The sequence below is a fragment of the Corvus hawaiiensis genome, chromosome 12, assembly GCF_020740725.1.
Source record: "Corvus hawaiiensis isolate bCorHaw1 chromosome 12, bCorHaw1.pri.cur, whole genome shotgun sequence".
Taxonomy (NCBI): domain Eukaryota; kingdom Metazoa; phylum Chordata; class Aves; order Passeriformes; family Corvidae; genus Corvus; species Corvus hawaiiensis.
Genome location: NC_063224.1, coordinates 1,800,469 through 1,823,244, shown reverse-complemented (window position 1 = coordinate 1,823,244; position 22,776 = coordinate 1,800,469). Strand labels below are relative to the sequence as shown.

Genomic DNA, 22,776 nt, shown 5'->3' with positions numbered 1-22,776 from the left:
AGAAGGAAAATGAAAGATTAATATTCCTTAAATAAATGGCACAAGAAGTCAGGCTTTATTCCAGCCCCACAAAGATGCTGCTGTCAGCCCCAGCCCCGCTGCTGATCCCCAGGGAGATTAAACCCAGCGCAGCCCCGGGCCCGGGAGCTCTCAAATGTCCGATGCCTCTGGATTTTTAGGGATGCAGACGCTCTGAAGGGCATCAAAACACAGCAGCCCTGATTTGGTGGGGATTTGGGAGCTGCCTCTCACTCGGAAGCAGCGCAGGAGGATGCAGCTCCTGGCTCTGCCCCGGCTCCCCCGTGGAGGATGCGTGGATCCAACCCGGATTTCCCTGCGGTGGCTCCAACCCGGCAGCTCCCGGCCCCGCCTGGCACATCCCAGCTGCTTTTCCCGCTCCGTGATGGGCGAGGAGAAGCGGAGCTGACCCCTGGCAGCGCCTCGCCCCTCCCTATCTCCAGCCATCCTATTTCCTTCGGAAAACGCGCCGGTGCTGTTGGCGGGGATGGGATGGGACCGGAGCGAGCGTTCGTAGCTGGCACCCAGCTCCCAGAGTAGGGAATTGCCAGCTCCCCCTGAGGCATCCATCCATCCATCCATCCATCCATCCATCCATCCATCCATCCATCCATCCATCCCTTGGGATTGGGATGGCCTCCGGCTGGGGCCGGGCCGTACCCGGGGTCTCCTCCCCTCCCCCCATCCCAGCCACCTCCGCCCATGCTGTATCCCAGACGTGCAGCCTCCTCTGGAAGCGCCTGGGGCTTGGGAAGGGAACCTGGGCACGGAGCCGAGACACTGGCTTGTGACAGCGGCTGGTGACACCCCCACATCCCGTGGGGTGCCCCGGGAGCTGCCAGGCTCAGTCTGTCCTCCTTCTCCTCCTTTTCCTCCCCCTCCGTGACTTTGCATGCCAAGCCGAGGAAGGATTAGGACTCTTTGCAAAATCTGCATCCCCAGCAAAAGCTGGATCCTCACCAGGTTGGGGATTCAGAGCTGCTCAGATCCAGCAAACCGATTTTGGATCATTGTGAGCAGGAAAGAAACTTTCTGTACAACCTTCCAGCTTTCCTGGGCCAGAAAAATCCACTGGAAATCACAGCCAGACCAGAACATCCAGGACCGTGTCCGTGTGTCCCTGTGTGTATCCCTGTCTGTGTCTCCCTGCGTCCGTGTGTCCCTTTGTCCATCCCTGAGTGTGTCTGCATCCCCAGAATCTTTCCCAGCCTCTTCCAAGGTTCTTTTCATGCTCTCAGCACCGAGTCTTGGCTCCTTTCCCACTGTGGTTTCTTCCCAAGGGATGCTCCAGCCCAGCCATCTCCCAGTTTTTCTGCCCCTTTGGAGCAGCCGCAGTCCCCACTCCCAGCCTCCCTCCCTGGGGACAAGCAGGGACCTGGGCTGGCAAGGAAGGTGTCCCATCCCTCTGGATGTGATGCTCCCACAGAGCCCTGATCCTGCATTTCTCTGTCTGCCCGGGAAATGGGTTCACAGAGGAGGGTTTGATTTGTCGGGATGTGATCCATGTTTTCTTCTTCAAACGGGGGTGAACTCCAGGCTGGAGCTGGGGCTGGCAGGGGAGGAGGTAACAACGAGCCCTTAAAATCCCCATCTTTACCCAAACTTGGGGAAAAGCTCCCTGTGGGGGGCAGGGAGGGTTGGGAATGGCAGGGACAGGAACGTGGGATCAGGCCCGGCTGGGAGAGGTTGGCAGCTCCCTGTGCCTGGAGCATGCCCAGGGCTGGGGTTTGGGCTTTGGCCGTCCTCAGTTCCCCTTTCCTCCTCCTCCATCATTTCCTGCCTCTTGGAGCCGTATCCTGACCATGGGTGGGATGAGCCCCCAATGGCATCGGCTCCGCAGGACCCCAGCGGGATGCAGGGATGGAGCTGGGATGCAGCAGACGGGGGGATGGGATCCCATCTCCTCCATTTCCTCGCTCCCATCACACCCAGTGAAAGCCACCCACCCGGGGGACCCGGCTGGGGCTGGCCAGGATGGGACTTTTGGGGTGGAATTCCCCCTTTTGGCGCTGAGCGCTCCCCGCACGCCGCGGCACCACGGCCAACCCAGAGACAGATTCCTGACATATTTTTCTCTTTCATTGCAGCCAAGAAATTCATTTTTCATGGGAGGTGAAAGTGAGTCCCGGCAGTAGCTGAGCACGGAGGGTGCCAAGGTAGGGGCCAGCTGACAGCACGGGCTCAGATGCTATTTTTGGGAGCCAGACTCTTTCCTCCCCATCCCAGATGGGCTCTGGGAATGCCTCTGGCTGCAGGGATACTCAGGGACCTTTTCTGGCCCTGCAGCTGCTCAGTGGCAAGAGGGAGGGAGTTTGAAGGGCCTGCAGAAGGGGCCAGCTCACAAGGGAAGGGATTTTCCCCTGCTCCAGACAAAACCATGCTGGGTCGGATTGATCCGTCTGGGAGGGGTTTCAGTCCTTTAGGCAGGAGTTAAAAGCCTTTTTTTGGGGACAAAGTGTGTCCAGAGTCACCCTCGTGTCATGTGGAGCCACTGAAAGCCCACAGAGCCAGGGGGTTCTCCATGGGACACCCTCATGGAATCCCAGAATTATTTGGGTTGGAAGAGACCTTAAAGCTCATCCACCCCTGCCATGGGCAGGGACACCTCCCACTGTCCCAGGCTGCTCCAAGCCCTGTCCAACCTGGCCTTGGACACTGCCAGGGATCCAGGGGCAGCCACAGCTGCTCTGGGCACCCTGTGCCAGGGCCTGCCCACCCTCCCAGCCAGAAATTCCTTCCCAATGTCCCATCTAAACCTCCTCTCTTTCACTTTAAAGCCATTCCCCCTCCTGCCTCTCCACGCCCTGTGAAACTCTTTTATCACCCAACCTGCGTCTGAGGAGTTCATTTGGGTTTTTTGGATATTTTTGCCCAGCTTCCACCTGTTCCAGGCAGCTCCTGCCATCTCAGGGACCCCAGGGTCCCCTCCTGGCTGCCCTTTGTCACCCAGAGCCTTCCCAGAATTCCTTCCCAATATCCCATCTAACCCTGCCTTCAGTCATGGGAAGCCATTCCCTGTGTCCTGTCCTTCCATCCCTTGTCCCACGTCCCTCTCCAGCTCTCCTGGAGCCCCTTTAGCACTGGAATTCTGCCCCCACCCATCTCCCTCCCACCAGCACAGCGAAGGGCATTTCCCTGGCTGATGCCACCCAGTTGGCATCCTGAGTTTTTTCCAGCACCCACTCTCACACCTGTCCCTGATCCCTGGGCCGGGCTGCCGCGCTCCCCACAGCGATAGCAGCAGCCCCATGGAATCCTGGAATATCCTGAGCAGGAAGGGACCCACAGGACCATCAATCCAAGCCCTGGCCCTGCACAGACACCCCAACAACCCCGCCCTGGGCATCCCTGGCAGCGCTGTCCAAATGCTCCTGGAGCTCTGGCAGCCTCGGGGCCGTGCCCATTCCCTGGGGAGCCTGGGCAGTGCCCAGCACCCACTGGGGGAAGAGCCTTTCCCTGATCTCCAACCCGATCCTGCCCTGGCCCAGCTCCAGCCGCTCCCTGGGTCCTGTCCCTGTCACAGAGCCCCATCCTGGGCTGGTTTATTCCCCTTGCAGGAGCAGCCTCTGAGCTCACCTGGGCCAAACCCCGACCGGAGCCGCAGCCTCGGGACCCCACCCCGAGCAGAGCCCCTCACCCCGACCCCTGAACGTGTCCCGGCCCCAGGAGGGCTGCCCTGGGCACTGTCCAGAGGCAGAGCAGGAACAGTCCCTGCCCGGCTAATCAGCTCAGGCGATACAGGAGCGATAGGCGGGGGCAGCGTTATCGGGCTGATTTCCAGATGGAGCTGAGTCACCGCGAGTAACCGACCCGCCAAGGTCAGGCCGGGGAGAGGGCGAGCCCAGCGCTGAACCCGGCTCTGCCAGGCCCCGCCGAGGCCATCCCCCCTCTGCCGGCCATGGGAAGGAGTAATTCCCTGTGCCGGAGCCTCTCCTTTCCCCCGGCAGCTGTGGGGTTTCCTTGTGGGATGTTTGGCTTTTTCCGTTCTGTTCCCTCCTGGCTGTGTTTCCACCAGAGTGGGGAGTTTGCCCCGGGGAGACGCTGCCCCTGTCGCTGCCCTGCTTGTGGTGGGCATCCGGTGGTCCCCTCACCACGGTGTGGCCCCTACAGGGTGTCCCGCATGAGCTGCTGGTGGGATTCCAGCTTTTCTCTCATGGGAAGGAGTCTTTATCCGTGCTGGGGGTGCTGTGGTCCCCTGGGATTTGCACCCTGCAGGGATTGGGAAACTCTGAGGTGCTCAGGGACCCTCATCTCAGCTCTGCCCCGTGGGCACAGCCAGCTCCGAAGGCACCGGGAGCCGCTTGGCTGCGGTGCCGGGGCCGGGGCGGTGAATCACAACCCGCCCGGCACGTTGGGCTCCCGGCAGGACGGGACCTGCCCCGCGGAGCGCCAGGCACGGCTCTGCCTCGCCAGCCAGGCTGTGCCATCGCTGCCCGCCGTGTCCCCTGTCCCCGAGCCGCACAGGGGCTGCAGGGGGCTGTGGGTGGCCCCAGGTCGGCCCCGGAGCGGGAGGATGCTCCGAGCCCCGGCAGGGCACACGAGCGCAGGTGGGATCGCTCTCCCTGCGCCCGGGCAGCCTGGCAATGAACGTCACATGGGGGTTTTCTAAACCCCAACTCCCTCTGCCTTCGTTCCGTCCCTTTCCAGTTCCTCTTCCAGGAGCTGAAATGTCCAAATCCAAGAGGTGATGCCAGTGGTAACCCATGGAGGAGCCAGCTCCTGAGGGCAGGGCTGGGGTTGTAAAAGCCAGATAGAATTGTTCCTATTTGCATTTTTCCCTGGGTTTCCCATCCCGCAGCGGGTGAACTGTGCTTGTGCCGGATCCATAACCCCTCGGGGGATGGATGCAGGAGCTGCCTGGGGAATATCACTTTAAACGGGCACGCCCAGCCCTCCTTATCGATCGCCCCATCGGAGCCCCATGAGGCCCCGGATTTCCCTGCTCCCAGGGCTGCTGGGCCACCTCAGAGTGATCCCCGTGGCCACAGCCAGTGGGAGGAACCCCCATGCAGGGACAGGGGGTCCCCAAGCCCCGGCAGGGAGGGGTTGGCGAACAAATCCCGATTTTACACCTTGCCCTTCTATCTGTACACCATCTGTGATTTGCATGGAGTAAATTCACACCCATTTCCTGCCCAGGCTCTGCCACCACCAGCAGGCCGTGGGTCCCATCATCAGTGGGGCAGTCCTTCGTGCCACCAGCCCTGCTGTCCCCATCCCCGTCCCTCTGCCAGCACGGGGAGCAGGATGTTTGTGTCTCCTGGCGCTCAGCACCGGCCCCCCCAGCCCTTGCCATGCAAATCCCGCAGCTTTCCAGCCACACCGACGAGCCTTTCCCTCGCAAAAACAAAAAAAGGCTCCTTTATGTGGCTGAAAAGCCCGACTGTGATAATGTAGCGAGCGCTGGCCTTGGGTATTTTATCTTGGCAAGGAGCCTTTGCAAATTTAAACAGCAGCGAACGGGCTCTGGACTTGTGGCTGGCTGAGGCATAAGTGGGGCATTGTTTTCCCAGCAGAGCCCTTTGTGCCAAAGGGCCGCGTGTGAGCTTTGGCCGCGGAGCCGGCACGCTCGGCTCCGACCCTATCGGCCCCGGATCCGTTTCACTCGGCAGGGTGTGAAATTGGGGAGGAATTCAGGTCCGGGAGCTCGAAGCAGAGAGGGGACCCCCGGGAGCGCTGCTGCATCCCTGCAGGAGCAGGGGGGATGCAGCCGCCTCTCTCTATCCCGAATACTGTTGTTAATGCAGCTTTGGGGGTGCTGGGTGCTCATCCCGACAGATTCCAGGTGGGAACAGAGAGATGAGACCCTGGATAGATGCAGGGTGCTCTTGTTTTCCTTGGAAAATCTCCTCTGCTCAGGTCACTGCTGGGCAGGATGGGTGAACCGAGTGAGGTTGGGATCTGTGGGAATTACCCCCCGGAGGAGAGGAATAAGCTGAATTTCCTGCTCCTCACCCCTTCCCAGCAGTGTCATGCCCACTGCAGCAGACGGTAAAGAAACATTTCCAGTGAGGGAGGAGAAATAAACCCTCCCTGTTTCCAGCAGACTTTTCTAAAAAACCAAAAAAAAAAAAAACCCAAAAAAACAAACAAACAAAAAAGACTGTTTAAAGCAGAACTTTACCCTTCTTTTTATTAAAACCTTTTTTCATATAAAATCCTGGTGGCGCCTTTTAAAAGGCTGCGCTTGACTTGCGCTCCGTGTCCAACGCCCCGAGGTCTGGGTTGTAAAATCAGCTGGGAAATTTGGGACTCGGCTTTTCTGCTTTTGCCTCCTTAATAACATCTAAAATTTCCAGGGCGCTTTCCCAGGGAGGGTGGCAAAGTTAAGGCAGAGGCAGCAGAAGCTCAGGTCCTTTCTCCAAGGGTTTCAGAGCGATGAGGGGCAGCTCCAGGGGGAAGGTGGTGGAGCAAAATACTTTCCCTTCATTTTCCCTCTGGCAGCGGGGCCGTGGGGACACGGGAACAAGAGGCCACGGGGACACGGGCACGCGGGGACATGGGGACTGAGAGCCCTTCCCAGGATGCCTCCCCCAGCCCATCCCGACAGCCCTTCCCACTAATCCGTAGGTGGAGCTCTTCTGTCATCTTTTTCTGCTTATGTTGCTAAGAAGTAACCCAGAAATAGCTTTCCCGGGAGAAAAGAAAAGTGCTTCCTCAGCAGCTTTTGCCAGAGGTGAACTGCTCTGAGCATCCTTTGAAGAGCCCGAAGCTGCAGGGCTTCAGCCCGGGGCTGCGCGGGGGGGCTGCGATGCCCCTTCCTCCAGCCGCAGTCCAAGTAAAGGGGCCAAAATCTCTGCCGTGCCTCCCCGGCCCCTTCCCTGACTGACATCCACCCTTCCTCTCTTCTCTCCTGTTCCCTGCAGGTCTGAAAGGATGCGGCAGAGCCCCGCCGGCCCTCGGGACCCGCCCCCACCCCGGCCCTGGGGAGCTGCTGCCCCTCTGCCCGCGCCGGTGCCCATCGGCGGAGGACCATGCCCGTGACGGGGGCACGGCAGCTCGCAGCGGGACGGGACAGCGGGGCTTTGTAGCCTTGTCCCCTCCTCGGTATCATGACTGGAGAGACCCAGCATGTTTACACCATCGGCGATACTGAGGCCGGCCCCAAAGAGCCCGACAAGGACTTCGGCTGCGAAGGCTGCGGGGACAAGGATGGGAGGGCGCTGGGCGGGGAGGGCGCGTCCCCCTTCCCCGGCCCCAAGGACAAGGAGCCCCACAGCCAGCGGGAAGCCGTGATCCGGCCGCAGCAAGCGGGCAAGATCGACTTCAAATCCCTCCACTGCAAGCCCAAGTTCGGCAATGACAGCACCTGGGGAGAGGTCAAGGGCAGCCCCCCGTCGCCGCCGGGCAAGGGGCGGGCCCGGGAGCGCAGCCGGCGCTCGGGGAAGGGCGAGCGGGGCCACCAGCAGCTCTACCGGCTCAGCATCGCCGGCACCCGGCCCAGCCCCACCATCGGCATCGCCTACCCCCAGCAGAAGGTGACGCCCCCGAAGAAGCCGGAGGTGACCCCCGCGGCCGGCAGCTACCGCTTCCACGTGCCCAGCATCCCCCAGCGCGACGCCGAGCTCCGGCCAGAAGAACTCGGCTTCGGCCGCTGCTTCCCCGATGCCGCCGGCGGCCGGACCTCCAGCAACTATACCTCACAGGCCGGCCCCTCCCTCGGCCCCAAGGGGCAGCCCCCCGCCGCCGGCATCCCCCTCAAGAGCCCCGGCACCCATGGGCAGCTACATTATTTAGAGTTTCAGGCGAACCGGGCCGAGTCCTGGCCTTCCCCGGAGAAGAGCTTTGCCGGTGCTACCTACGGGATCTCGGTGCAGAAGCCCAGCTCTTTCTCCGAGGGCGGCAAAGCCGCCGTGCACGGCCTGGGGGCTCTGCCGTGCCAGTTCCCCTTCCAGCTGCTGCACGACGCGGGGAAGGAGCCGTTCCGCAGCGACGCCGGCAGCCAGGAGTACCTGGACGTGGGAATGGCCACCAGCGCCCAGCTGGCTCCCGGCGCCTTCGCCTTCCACTCGTCCTCCAGAGAGTGGCCAGAGGAGCCGCTGAGCGGGGGCTCCTACGAGGACGTGTCCCCCGAGGGGAGGCTGTACGGGCTGCCCGTGGCCCCGCCACCGCCGCCCTTCCTGCACCCGCCGCCGCCGCCGGCCCCGCACCACGGCCCCGTGCCCTGCTGCAAGGGCAGGGCCGAGCATCCCGCCGACCCCACTGGTGCTCTCCCGTCGTCTGGTGCTATCGACCAAAACCCAAGCACTTTCCAAGAAAACCAAGCTGTTTTTCCGTCTAGTTTACACTCGCCTACCATGCCAAAGCCGGTGGGGAAGAGGCAAGCCTCAGCCAAGGACGGTGTCCCCAGCCCGCGGCTGCTGGTGCAGAGCAGCCCCCTGAGAAGGACGGTGCCACCAAACTCCCTGTCCCAAGTGCACTTTCAGAGCAAGGCCTATTGCAGCTCCCCCACGGGCAGCAGCGGCGCGGGAGCCGTGCCTTTCGAGACGAGCGTTCCCACTACGGCACCCACCCACCCCAGGCTTGTGCAAGCTTGGGAAGCTGCCACGAAGGCGTTTTCTCCCATGGACCAGAATTCAGCACCTTATTCAAACCCTGTTGGAAACCAGTTCTCATTCGAGTGCCAGTCTGGCCCCGAGCAGAGGCAGCACAGGCAGAAGAATGCCAGGCTGCCTTGGCAGCAGATGCACCTCCCTTCTGCAATGCCCGGTGCAAACAGGCTGGAGCTGTCGAGACACATCAGCAGCCAGAAGCTCCCCTTTCCCCTGGGCACGTCGGACTGGCAGGGCAGCAGGAAAGTCCAGAAAGGGCCCCCCATAAGCAACTCTCCGGGGTATCATGGCAAAAAGCTCTTACCAGGAGAGAGCCTCCAGAGGGGAGATCCCAGCGTGACAGGAGCTTTCTCCTTTGAGAGTGGGAAGGAGCCGGGGTCTCCTGCCTGTGACTCGAGAAGCAAAGCCCTGTTCTACAGCATGGCTCAAACAGCACCTCCTCCTCCCTCAAGGAGCTCCTCGGGCTCAGGGCTGGTCCTGCCACCATCAGCCTTGGTGGCTGCCTCCCCGTGTGAGTCCCCACTGCCGTCCCCTGTCCCCAACCCCACGTGTGGCAGCACCTGCTCATCACTGTCCCCCATGTCCAGCAGCCCACTCAACCCTGGCTTCGAGGACAGCCAGATGTCCGGAGCGCTGACCCCCTCGCCCTTCTTCCAGCACCCCTGCCATGCCAAGGATGCCAACAAAGCCTTCCACCCTTCGGAGGTTCTGAGTCCCAGCTCACTTCATTACCACACCCCAGACTCTGTCAAGTCCTTCCACTTCCCTCCGGATGCTCTGAAAGATGACAGCCTCCTGAAATGTGCCCCGGCCAGCCCGTTCCACAAACCCGGCGGGGAGGTGGCCAAAGGATGCTCAGACGGGCTGGATGGGGAGCAGCCTCCGCCGCCATACTCCTCCCATCACCTGCTGGCCACTTCCCTGAGCAGCGCCAGCCTGGACCAGCTGGACGTGCTCCTGACCTGCAGACAGTGCGACCAGAACTACAGCAACCTGTCCTCCTTCCTGCAGCACCGCCAGTTCTGCGCCTCCCACCCCGCTGCCCAGGGAGAGCCCAGGGATGCTCCCCGGGCAGCCGAGGGGCGGAAAGCGCTCCCGCTGGAGCCTCCCAAACCCCCCAGCCTGGCGCTCTCTCCAGATCCCCAGGGACAGCTGTTGGCATTAAACAAGAGTGATGACTTCTTGCTGGATGGGGAAGGCAAAAGTGAGGGCAAGGAGGATGCCCTGAAGGGCGGCCTCTTCCACGGCCTGGCCGCCAGCTCCCTCCCGCTCAGCGCCTCTGACCTGGACATCGACGATGCCAAGCTGGACAGCCTGATCACCGAGGCCCTCAACGGCCTGGGATACCAGTCGGATAACCCAGAGATCGACAGCAGCTTCATCGACGTGTTCGCTGACGAGGAGCTGCCGGGCGTGAAGGCGGCCGGCGGGGCGATGGCCCACAAGGCCAAGGAAGGGCTGGCCTCGGAGAGCAAATCCAAGCAGACAGTGGAGGAGAAGGCAGCGGGAGAGGCCAAGGCTGGCTGTTTTTATGAAGATGGCCACCCAGGTGGGGAGCAGATGAAGAGAGGGGCAGGGAAGCAGCACCTTCACAATGGGAGAGTGGCACGCAGGGTGGCACTGCAGGAGCCGGATCTCGCGGCAGAGGGAGCGGAGAGGACAGCCAGGCTGAGGGCAGGCAGGAAGAACAGCGTCCCACCAGCCACCAGCTCCAGCCAAAAGCATCCCAGGAAACTCAGCCAGGAGCCTCCGACAAAGAGCGAGGTGGGGCCAGGCATCGCCACCAGGAGCTCCAAGCCACCGCGGTTCTCCATGAAGGACATGAAGAAGCGGAAGCCCCGAAGCGGGACGTGGAGCAAGGAGCTCATCCACAAGATCGTGCAGCAGAAGAACAAGCTCCACAAACTGCAGGTGAAGAGCAGCAAGCAGGCCCAGTTCTCCCAGGCCACCGAGAGGCCGCTGGCAGCCACCAGGGAGGGAAGGCTGCGGGAATACGACTACGTGTCCGACTCGGATGAGGAGGGGGCAGAGTGCAGCAAGCCCCGGGGCAGGAAGAAGCGTGGCACGGGATTTGTTGGGAGGAGCAAGTACAGCTTCAGCAAGAAACGACAGGGCAGAAGTGAGAGAGCCAGGGAGAAAGACCCAGCCTGGAGCTACAGCCGGAAAAGGGACGGTCAGAAAAGGGAGGCACAGGAGGACAGGGATGTCCCAAGTCAGGAGGATGCTGAGAAAGAAGATTGTGCTGTCCAAGCCCGAAGGCAGAGCAGCCACTCATCTGCTGGCAGCAACCACAGCGTGCCTGGAGAGATGGGTACGAGCCCACCCCGTGCTGGTGGGGCTGGTGACAAGGGTGGCACCCAGAGGAGGAGGCGCTCAGGCAGCCCAGCCCACGTCCCAAGGACTCCTCTCAGCCCTCCCGAGTACAGCAGCCCAAAAACAAGCCAGGAGAGCAAAGAGGACATTGCCAGGGGGAGCAGGAGGCTTGGCTCAGCCAAACCTTTGCTGGCAGGCTCCAGGACACGGCCGAGTACCGACCCAGACGTTGCTGCCGTGGACTGTGCAAAGGAGGAGCCGTCACCGCAGCCCCAGGAAAGGCAAGTGCCTGGCACAGCCACCCCAGGCAGGAGCCCTGCCAGGTTCTCCTCTAAGGAGGGGGTGGAAGAGCCCAGAGGAGCAGCAAAGCTCCCGGGTGAGGCAGGAGAACCCACCCTGGAGGCTCAGGACTCTCCCGAGCTCACCATGGAGCACCAGAGGCACCAGTTTGCCCCTTTCCCAAGCGAAGGGCTGAAGTACCACACAGAGGAGGTGATTGCTCCACCCCACAGCGGTAACAAAGTGAGTCCTGGCCGTGGGAGCACCACCTGCTCAGAAGCAGGAATCAAATTTGCGAAGGGACAGGGGCTCTGTGACGGTCAGAAGGGTTATCCCGCACCGGCTCCCCCCTACGGGGAGGATGCAGTGGGAATGATGCTCACTGCCAAGGCACCCGATCCATATGTCGGCAGTGACAACGCGTTTTTTGATCCCAAAGGCCTTCCCGGTCACTATGACGATAACCTCTTCCCAAAGCCCCCAGCCCTGGGCTCTTCTCACATGGATGACGTGTACCTGTGCCGGGATGACATCGGCGCCAGCTCCTTCGAGCAGAAGCACTCCAGCATCTCCCCTTTTGCCACAGAAATGCCGCAGGGCAAAGTGCCCTCCCCGCTCAGCTTCGACTCCTCATCGATATTCGGAGAGCTCCCCGTCTCCGAGTTCGATCCGTATGAGAGCAAGGATGGATATGTGACAACGTTCCCCTGTCCTGGGAATGCCCCCCGCAAGCCGCTGCCCTTCGAGCAATCCTACCCAGCCTTCCTACCGGAGAAAGACTGGTCCCTCATGGAGGAGGTGGCTCCCATGCTGCCAGAAGACATGACTCAGTTCCACAGCCTCTCCGTGGAGAAGCCACCGGCCAAGAAATTCCCCGAGGAAGGAGCTGTCCCCAGCAGCCAGCTCTCCCTGCCGCTGCCGGACAGGATCGCGGATTACAACGTGACTTTCATGAGCAACATTTCAGATGATGAGCTGGAGATCAAGCGCTTGGTCACGGAGCTGGAAAGCCAACTGCAAACCAGCAAGTTGGACTCCGAGGTGTCCATCAGCCTCCCGAAATCTGAGCAGAACGTGGCTGTGCACCTGCGAGCGCAGGGGGCCAAGCGGTTCCCGGCACTGCCAGAGCCAGAGGCAGCCCAGGAGAAAGGGCTGTTTTTGGCAGGTGAGCTGGGCAGATCGAGCCTCTGCATTGGGGAGAGGCTGGCAGGGGAGAAGTCGGGCGTGGTGACCACGCGTGAGGACTACGAGAGACCCAGGGAGCCTTGGCCATGCCCGCTGGAGCTGGGCTCGCTGGAAACCGGGGTGTGTGTCCCAGCCCCACTCACCACAAACCATTTCTGCTCCAAAGACAACAGTGAGCAGCTCCAGGGAGCTGCAGCCGCTGAGGAAAGAGACCTCAGGAAGATGGAAGATGGGTCTTCTTCCAAAAGTCTACCTGGCTCAAGCACAACTGACCAAACAGAGGCTCCCGTCTACACCGACCCTGTGACAAAAAGCCCTCCTGCTGTCACCGGCTCCGTGTTCCCCGAGACCGTGGATGCAGCAGAAGTAACCAAAGACCCCCTGCCATCCCTGCCATGCCAGCGTGGTGCCAAGGGCTTCCCTGTGCCGGGGAAAGCAGACCCTGATCCTGCAGAGCTGGAGAAGTTTGATGCCCATCTCCCAAACCCTAAGACTGAATTTGGCTTTCAGCAGGGTCCCACCCCAGCCTTGGATCTCACCTTTTCACCTCATGTCAAAGAGGTCCCAGATACAGAAGAAAAACCCTTAAGCAGGACTGAGCCCCCCAAAACAGTGAAAAATGCTGTGGATCTCAAAGGGGATGGTGGTGGGGAGGAAACGGAGGAGGGGAAGAGTCCCACCACCTATGCAAGCCCTGGACCCAGTGACAAAGCCAGCAAGCCCAAAGTGCTTCTCTTTGAGATGCTGAGTGTCCCCAAGGAGAGCGACCGCCCTTCCCAGGAGATGATGGTGGCATCCCAGGAGACCTCAGCCAACCCTCTGCAGCAGCTCCAGCTCTTCGTTGCCCGGACAGTGAAGAACAACGAGGAGGAGCTGTTGATGCCGTGCTTCCCCGGGCTGCTGGCTCCCAGCCACCCCTCTGCCACCACCCACGTGCAGACGGAGCACAAGGAGCAGAGCGGTGGTGCCTTGGAAGGAGAAGATCAGACCCCAGGGGAAGGGAATATCCCCATCGAAAGCAGCATGGGAAATATTGCTGCTCCAGGGAAAGAGGTGCTTTCTTCTCCCAGTGGACACGAGCAGCTGGAGTCATTGGATGCAGAGGGCTCTTACCATGCAAAACAATCCACGTCGGCAAAGCCGGAGCTGCAAAATAATGTAACAGAGCCGCAGCACTTAGCAAATGAGCCCCCGGAGCTGAGGGACATTAATATCCCTGCAGATGGTGTTTCCCAGGAGCGTAATGACCTCTCACCACCCAGCAGCACCGCAGTGACCCCGCTGCCAGGGCAGGGGAGGAAAGCTGATAGGCTCAGGGAAGAGCAGGAGGGAGATAACAACACAATGACCTTGGCATTTAGGAAACATGAGCAATCCCACTTCAGCCGTGGTTTGCTCGAGGAAGAAACGCTGGGCAGAGAAGAGGGAGAGAGGCTGGAAAGGAGTCGGGTTGGAAAAGGGGCACAGCACCCGGGCAGTGCTTCTACGAGTCCTGTCAGCCCCCCGGGTTCCTCTGAGGAGGATGCCCACCAGGATCATGGCTTGGGGACAGAGATAAAAGCTGGCACAGTCAATGCAAAGGTTCCCAGAGAAGGGAATGACAAGTTGTCCCTCAATGGCTGTCATTACACGGGCGAATCTCCAGCCAGCCTGCTCTTGCCGGCCAAATACTCTGACCTCAAATGCTTGCAAAGCAGTGGGGCCAAGGGGGGGGAGGTCCCCAGCTTTGGCACTCAACTCTTGGACGAGAAAAAATACTGCTTGTCCCTGCCTACAACACCAAGTTCATTCCTCACAAAGAGTTGTCCTCCCGAGGCCAACAGCTGTCACATCCATCACACCGTGAGCCCAGCAGAGCAAGGGACGTGGGAAAGGGCACCCACCTTCTCTCCCTCGCTGCATCACTGCGGGGCTGTGCCGATGGAAGCAGCTGAGGAACATCCTCATCGCCTCCCTGATGGTGTTTTGGGTGACTACGAATCACCTGGAAGAGAGGGGACAGTGACACCCTGCACTGTGCTCTATGGTGATGGTCTGGTGGGCTCTGCCTTGGAGATGGGTGCTCCTCAGGAACCTCCTGGGAAGGACTGTTCTCTTCCCTGCTCGCCGCCTTTCCACCAAAAGGGTGTTGGGAAAGAGGTCCCCGAAAACGCCGGTGCTGTGCTGCCAAATTTTAAAGAAAACCAAGGATGCGCCATTGCAGACACAGTCGTTAACTCCAGTCCTCCAGAAACCCGGGATTACCCAACCCAGCCCACAGCAGATCTTCGGCCCATGGGAGAAAGGAAGGTGGACCTGAACCAGGAGAACAAGCCTGAAAGCTGCTCCCATGTTGGGAATAAGCATCAAAGTGAACCAGAGGCTTTGTCCAATGGTTTTGCTGTCCAGGACACATCAGCTGCCATCAGCAGAGGTCTTACAAGGGTTGGAGACCTTGGTGCTGCTGAATTAAATGGCCATGAGTTTTCAGGGGCAGCAGAGGCGAGACTTGGTCTTTCCAAAACCACAGAGAGGGAAGGAAAGAGTTTAAAAGGGGAGAAATCCAAAAGCCATGGGGCTGCAGAAGCTGGGGGTTGTGTGTTAAACAGCGTGGGCCAAGGAGCGGACCACGCACCCAACAGTACTCCAGACCCTTCCCAAAATGAACTCCACAAGGGGAAAAAGCCCAATGGACTCCCAGTGACCTGTGACATTTGTTCAGCCACTTTCCGGTCCAAGCCCGGTCTGACCAGGCACAAAGCTGTCAAGCACCAGGTGAAGAACGGTGGTTTGCCACAGCCCAGCAAGACTCCCAGGTCCCCTCTGATTCCTGCACACAAGACATCAAAAGCAGCCCAAAAGGTGCCCAGGAGGAGCCTGAAGGCATCAGTCAAAGACAAAACCTGCAGCTCACAGGAGCCGACCTCCACCATCGAACACATTCCCAAGAAAATACTCCCAGACCTGGAGAAGGAGCCCAGCACGCAGATGCAGGAGGTGGTCAGCAGAGTGCTCAGCGACCTCAGCGTGATCTCCTTGGAGATGTCCCAGGAGCTGCACCGCACACGGGTCCTGCAGAGGGAGGGGAAGGCAAAGGGACTGCGCCCAGAGATGAGGGGATCGGGAGAGGCAGCGTCTGGGAAGCTGGATTCAGGATGGCAGGTCAGGAAGGGAGACAAGGGCAGGAGGAGCCAAAGCAAAGATCTTGGAGAAGAGAATGGCAATTCTGAGAAGCAGCTCAACAGGAAAGTGAGGCGAAGGAAAGCAAAGGTGTTTCCCAGCAGGAATGAGCCCGATGGTCCCTGTGGGCTGGAGAAGAACACAAGTCCTGCTGTCCTCAGCTCCAGCCTGCCCGGGATCGTGGAGGGCTTGCATGAGCCAGGGGGTTGCATCTCCACAGAGGAGCAAAACAGGACCAGCACAGCCCAGCACTCCCAAAAAGCCGAAGGGTCCCCTTGTGCGGCCAAGCTTGCGGAAGACCTGGGCAGCAGGATGGTGTCTCTAAAGGAGATGGTCAGCAAGGAGACAGCCACGGGCATGGTCACCTACCCTGGGGAAGTGGAAGATCCAGATGGAGTGGAAGACACACAGGCTCGCAAAAAATGGATTAGTGGGTTTGTGAAGCAAGTAGCGAAGGGATGGGGCAAGGTGGGCACAGAGGACACAGATGCTGGGACAGGGGACAGTCCTGCGGCAGGCAGTGACACCAGGAACTGGAGTGGTGCCCTGCAGGCTCCCACAGCTCCTGCTGAAGGCGTTTTGCTGCTGGAGAATCATGATTTGGGAACCAGCCAAAATGTTTCTGGGCATGGTGCTCTGCCCACCACGCCGGGGACCAGCCCTCCTCCCGCAGAGCCAGAGCGGTGGGCGAAGGCAGATGTGCCACCAGGCAGGGAGCACTGCGGGGACAGCACAGCCACCTCGGACCTCCAGAGCTTTTTTGATGATGATTCAACATTCTCCCAGCTGTTCCCCAGGGATGACCAGTTTGTGCGGAGGAAGTGCACGCGGGTGTATGGGAAGCGCAGCAAGAAACCCAAACCTGTCCCCGATGTCAACCTGCAGCCAGTGGGGGCCATTGACCTCTTCACCATCCGCCTGGCTTCTGACCTCAGCGACACCAACTCCTTCTGTGTCACCAGGGAGGACCCTTGTGAGTACGAGACCATCTCCGTTGACGATGCCCTGATGCTGAACATGTGTCATGGCAGCAAGGCCAAGAGCAGAGATGATGCTCCAAGTGGGTCTAAAAGCATCGAGCTGAGGCCAGACCAGGAGGTGACTGACCAAGGGAAGGAGGACATTGACCTGGAGGACAACATGCTGACCTTCTTGTGCCAAAACAGCCATGTGGACAACATCCCCAGCTTGAACATCTGGGGCAGTCTGGAGAAGGAGGGGGAAAGCCTCTCTGCTGAGGACATGTTTGAGCCTCTGATGGACCTTGAGGATGAGCACTCACTGCAGGAAGTGAACTCCGAGCCCCCCGACCTGGCGGAGCAGTCCTACGATGCCAAGGATAACGAGGATTCGGACTCCCCTGAATTTCACACCATCGACATCGAGATGCTGAACGCAAAGCTGAAAATGAGAGACGTGTGCTTCTTCAGCCCTTGCGAGGATCTTCCTGGCCATGGCGAGGACAACGCTGTGAGTTTGAAGCCAAAGTCAGGCAAGCACAGGAGCAAGCTGGAAGATGGGAAATTGGGGAAAAACCACGGGGAGATAACCATCAAAACCAAAGACAAGCAGTACAAGTGCAAAGTCTGCTTCCAGTGGTTCCTGACGTTGGGGGAGCTGGATTTCCACAAGCTCTCCCACAACCCTTCCCCTCCTCCTACCTGCTACATGTGTGTCCAGCGCAAATTCAGCTCCCGGGAGCAGCTCCGGGACCACCTGAAGGAGAAGCATGCCAGGAACAAAGCCGGGCTGTGGGCGTGCGGGATGTGCCTGAAGGAGATCTCCGACGTCTGGATGTACAATGAGCACCTCCGGGAACACGCCACCCAGTTCGCGCGCAAGGGGCAGGCGCAGAAGTCAGTGATGGGCCTGCCTGGCTGCTTCGGTGAGGACAATGCCGCTGTCACCCACTTCCTCAACACCATCATGTATCGCAAGCCCAGCAGGTCCTCCCAGCACGGCGACCCCGGCGGCCGGCACGGGGTCAGCAGAGAGAGCAAGAGCCCCAAGGAGTTGCCCCTCGAGCAGGAGAAGGCAATGAAAGAGGCCTTGGAAAGCAACATCAAGGTGAAGCCACCTGCACCCAGCTCCTCCAAAACATCCTCCAGCCCATCTCCAGAGCACACGGCAAAAAGTGAAAGCACCCCAAAATCTGTCCCCATGCACCCAGACTGCAAGGATCCTTCCCGGGACTGCCATCACTGTGGCAAACAGTTCCCCAAACCCTTCAAGCTCCAGCGGCACTTGGTCGTGCACAGCTTCCAGAAGATTTACTTGTGCCACAAGTGCCCCATGTTCTACCAGGAGACCAAAGAGCTGCGGAGCCACCTGAGCCAGGAGCACGGCGTGGTGGAGGAGCAGGAGATCAAGCACACCACCCTGTACGCCTGTGAGCTCTGCGCTGACGTCATGCACGTCATCAAGAAGTCCTTCATCTGCAGCATGTGCAACTACACCTTCTCCAAGAAGGAGCAGTACGACAGGCACATGGAGAAGCACCTGGCGGGCAGCAGCAAGACCTTCAAATTCCGAGGGGTCATGAGGCCTGGTACTGCCTCCAGGGAGGGCAGGGAGAAGGTGAAGGAGGATGGATCTCTCCGGGAGGGAATGCCGCCGAGCAAGAAGCGGAAGGTGGCTCACCATGGCAGCTCAGTCCCGCACAGGTCACCCATCCGCCTGGACCCCACGAGTGACCTTCAGCTGGTAGAAGCTGGAAGCCCCAGCCTGCAGGTTCCCACTGACTCCTTCCCTGCAGCTCCTGATGACCGGGGAGCACCCCAGTCCCCCGTAAAACCAGAAGTCCTGGTGGGTGACTTCTCAGAGCTCCTGGCAGAGATGGAGAAGTCCCCGTTTGACCCCCTGCCACCACCTCCCTGCCTGTCCCCATCTCTGCCACCGGCTGCTGCGGGCAGCCCCGAGCTCGGCCACATCGCTGGCCTGGCCATCGAGGAACTGGAGAAAGGAGCCTTTGATGGGAAACCACTTCCTTTCTTGGACTCGCCTGAGTTTCCCATGGACCTTGCTGGCTTGGCTTGTCACCAGGCCACCAACCAAAAACTGTCCCCTCCCCTCCTGACCCAGAAACACGGCTATGCCAATGCCCACAAAAAAACAAGCACAGGCAACAAAGATGAATACAGGGCACGTATCCTGGAAAATCCCAGTGCAGACACCAACGCTGTGGATGCGATCCCCTTTCTCCAGCTTGCCAGGAAGGTCTCAGAGCTTCCTTCCCCTCAGGCGGAGTCTCCACCAGCCAAGGAGAGCCACAAATGGGGCAACCCCAGTGCTGGTGATGCCTCTGCCTGGGAAGGTGCAGCTAAGGCCACGTCTCCAGAAGATGTCCACCAGCCCCTGCCCCCAAAGGACAAGACGGCGTCACCCACGCTCAACAGAGCTGCCAAAGATTCGGTGCCACCAAAGAAGTCCGTGGGTAGTGAGGCTGCTCCCGGTGTGGGCAGCCCCAGCAGCAGCGCCGAGGAGGGTCAGCAGCCCATCTCAGGGAAGGAGAAATCCGTGCCTGAGGCTAAGGACAGTAGCACTAATGCCAAGGAACAAGGCAGCAACCCAGGCAAATCCAGTGGCCACCAGCCCAGAGGTGAGGTTGCCAGCAACACCACGAGGCACGGCCACACAGAACCAGGCAGAGCCACCGGCAAGTTTCACCCAAAGAGGAGAAAAGAGCACAAGCCCTTGAGCCACCGGAGCAGCTCCGGCTCCCGGGAGAACATGGAAGGAGATGGGAAGAAGAAGAAAACACGGCCACCATGCCCGGCGAGGAGCGAGAGCACGGCTGAGCTCAAACGTGGCAGCTGGAGCAACGCCGAGGCTCCCGCCCTGTCCCCCGGCAGGAGGGACGTGCACTGCAGCAAGCTGGGACCCAAGGCCAGAACAGGCCCCCAGCTGAAGAAGATGGTCCTGGACCCTTACAACCAGAAGAAGGGGGAGCTCCGCCACGCCAACGGGGACGTCAAGCGCAGGAAGGCCATTCTGGGCAAGAGCCTCCACCAAGTGTTGGCCAAGGGGCCGGCACCGTCCCCGCGCGGCTCCTGGCACGGCCCCCGCGCGGCCCGCGGGGCCAAGGCGGCCGGCCCGGCCAGCTACCACAGCGCCGAGTCCCAGAACAACCTGCTCAGCCAACTCTTTGGGCAAAAATTAACCAGCTTTAAAATTCCTTTAAGAAGAGATACTTCAGAATAATTTATGGAAGTAACTTATGGTGATCCTCAGCTGCTTTCATGGGGTTTGCAAGGGAAAAATTATCAAAGCATTAAATTCGTTTGTGTAGCATGATTTCTCTGTCTAGCTTAAATGAACTTGCACTGCAGCCTCTGTGAAATAGTTTGCTTTGTGTCTACTAATCTACTTTAATTCACCTGATTTATCATGCAAATGCTAGAACTTTGATGTTGCTGATGATTTTCATGAACTGAAATTGTAATCGCTTTGGGCAGACTGAATCGTCGAGAGCAATTGCTTTATTGCAGAAGTGCTGAGGTTATAAGGATACTTGCAAATCTCAGACCCTTTTGAGTCTGTGTCTGTGTTATCTTTGTACAAAGTACTTGAAGAGATGAACTTCATTCCGTAGACGTCTTATTCATAAGGTGCAGTACACTGTAGAAAGCAAATTTTTTTTTTTTTTTTTGAAGATTTTGCACAAATAATCCCGTACAATTCATTTAATTGGGAGCTGGCCTAAGAGATGATACAATTAAAAAATTAAATTAAGACCCGAGTGTCCTATATTTTGACAGCCATCCCTAAGAATTTTGTTTCTACATCGTCAAGAGAAGAACGACCCAGCTCTGGGGCTCCGGGGCTGTCGGAGCCCTCCAGAGGATGCTGCCACTCTTTGACCACTGTAGACGATGGGACTGGAGGAGAAGCGTCCCCGCGAGCAAACTGCACCTTGACACTTGTGACAAACTCTGATTTTTTAGGGGGTTTGGGGTTTGTTTTTTTTTTCTTTGTGTGTGTGGGTGTGTGTGTGTTTTCTTTTTGTGTGTGGGGAGGAGTTGTTTTGTGCAACGAGAAAACTGTGCCAATTTACCGCAGCGAAAACCGGTACTGTCCGAGTGCCCTCAACGGTATCACTTCTAAACTCTCTTACTGTACTGACGTAGTGGCTCTATAGGTATCCGCTTGTACTATGCAGTTACTGGTGCTATTCTTCATTTGTAATGTGAATACAGACTTCCTTGATTGAAAAAAGAAAAAAAAAAAGGGGAATTGGTAGGAAGAAGCCGTTACCTGTCAGAAAAAAAAAAACCTAAGCAGGAGAAGAGAATTTAAAAAAAAAAAAGCCAAGTCGAGAGGAAAAATGTTCAGATTTAGGGAGAAAAATTAGCTTTAGGGAAAAAGTACAACTTAGAGGGAAAAAAATCAGCTTTAGGGAAAAATGTCCAACTTGGGGAAAAAATACAACTTTAGGGAAAAAAAATCCATTAGGGGAAAAAAAAATACAACTTTAGGGAAAAAAATCCTTTATGCTGGTACTCCATAGTGTCGAAAATGTTACGTCACATTAAACGAGCACGTTCTACAACCAAACTTTTGGATCCAGAAAGAAATCTCAGGTGCAAACGAGGACATGGAAAGATTTTATTGAAATACTCCCAAGTCAAGGAGGTGAAGTAATGCACTGATGTGATATGAACAGCCAGAGTACTTTGCGTCTGTCCTGCAATGATTTTTTGTTTTGTTTTAGAGTTAAAAGGAAAAAAAAAAAAAAAAAAAAAGAGAGGCTTTATTCTGTTAATATGTATCTTTACAATTCTTTGTATTGTATAAAAAAAACTATTGTAGGTAATTTACCTTGGGTGCAATGTGTTCTGTCAAAAGTTTTTATTTTGATATTTTGTCCAGAGAAGCAGAGAGAGAGCAGGAAACGCCGTTTTATGATGTTGTCCGTGTGCTTTTAAAGTGCCTCTTTAATATTGTTAAATAAAGTATGAGATGAAAATATGGGGTGGTACTGTAAAGTCATCCATGATTAATCTTTTCAAATATATTCCAATATTTTCACAGAAATTCCCTGTCTGCGTGATGTTTGTGGGATGTTTGAGGTGTCCTCTGTAAAGGGGCTGAGGAGGACGTTGGTGCCACTGCTGGCACCTCAGTGGTTTGCAAAGTGTTGGAGCTTCTCAACAGCGAGGATGCTCCTGCAGCTCCTCTTCACCGCTGATCTTGTCCGAGTCCTGCTCATGGCAGGAGAGTCTTGTCCTCGAGGAGAAAAGCCAATGGTGATGGTGGTGGCCTGGTTTGGTGGTCATCAGTTGGTGATGGTAATGGCACAGTTTGGTCGTCATGAATTGGTGACTGTCATAGCCCAGTCTGGTCATTACCAACTGGCAATGGCAACAGCCTGGTTTGGTGGTCATCAGTTGGTGATGGCGATGGGGATACCTAGTTTGGTCATGACCAAGTGTTGATGGCCCAGCTTGGTCATCAGTTTGTGGTGAAGGTGGTAACAGTGATGGTGATGGTGTTGGTGAAGGTGATGTGATGGAAACAGCCCAGTGTGGTCATCACCAGTTGGTGACAGTGATGGTGATGGTGATGATGATGGTGTCGGTGGTGATGATGGCCCAGTTTGACCAGTCCCATTTTTGATGGTGATGGTGATAATGATAATGGCGGTGATGGTGGTGATGGTAGCAGCCCAGTTTGGTCATCACCCATTTGTGATGGTGATGGTGGTGATAATAGTGTTGGTGATGATGGTGATGGTGGTAATGATGGTGTTGGTGATGATGATGATGGTGACAGCCCAGTTTGCTCATCCTCAGTTTGTGATGGTGATAAGAGTGTTGGGGATAGCAATGATGATGATGATGATGGTGATGGTGATGGTGATGGTGACAGCCCAGTTTGCTCATCCCAAATTTATGATGGTGATGGTGATGATGATGATGACGATGATGATGTTGACTGCCCAATTTACTCATCCCCAATTTATGATGGTGGTGTTGGCAATGATGATGATGGCAATGACGATGATGGCGCTGGTGCTGGTGAATGCCCAGTTTGCTCATCCCAAATTTATGATGGTGATGGTGATGATGATGATGATGATGGTGCTGGTGACGTCCCACTTTGCTCATCCCCAGTTGTGATGGTGATGGTGATGATGATGACCGTTTTGGCGATGATGATGATGATGATGATGATGATGGCCTAGTTTGTTCATCCCCATTTTATGATGATGGTGATGATTATGGTGTCGGTGATGATGATGATGCTGCTTCTGCTGCTGCTGCTGCTGCTG

General features: G+C 57.7%; 1 protein-coding gene across 2 annotated transcripts in view; it reads left to right on the top strand.

Annotated features, from left to right (window-relative positions):
• ZNF469 (zinc finger protein 469) overlaps positions 1–21,539 on the top strand; it is a 182,133-nt gene extending 160,594 nt beyond the window's left edge. For both annotated transcript variants that reach the window (XM_048316851.1, XM_048316853.1), the window contains 2 exons: positions 2,106–2,174; positions 6,885–21,539. In XM_048316851.1, coding sequence (XP_048172808.1) covers positions 7,071–19,706 — 12,636 coding nt within the window. In that variant the 5' untranslated portion in view covers positions 2,106–2,174; positions 6,885–7,070 and the 3' untranslated portion in view covers positions 19,707–21,539. The remainder of the gene's footprint in view (positions 1–2,105; positions 2,175–6,884) is intronic.
• The last annotated feature ends 1,237 nt before the right edge of the window (positions 21,540–22,776 follow it).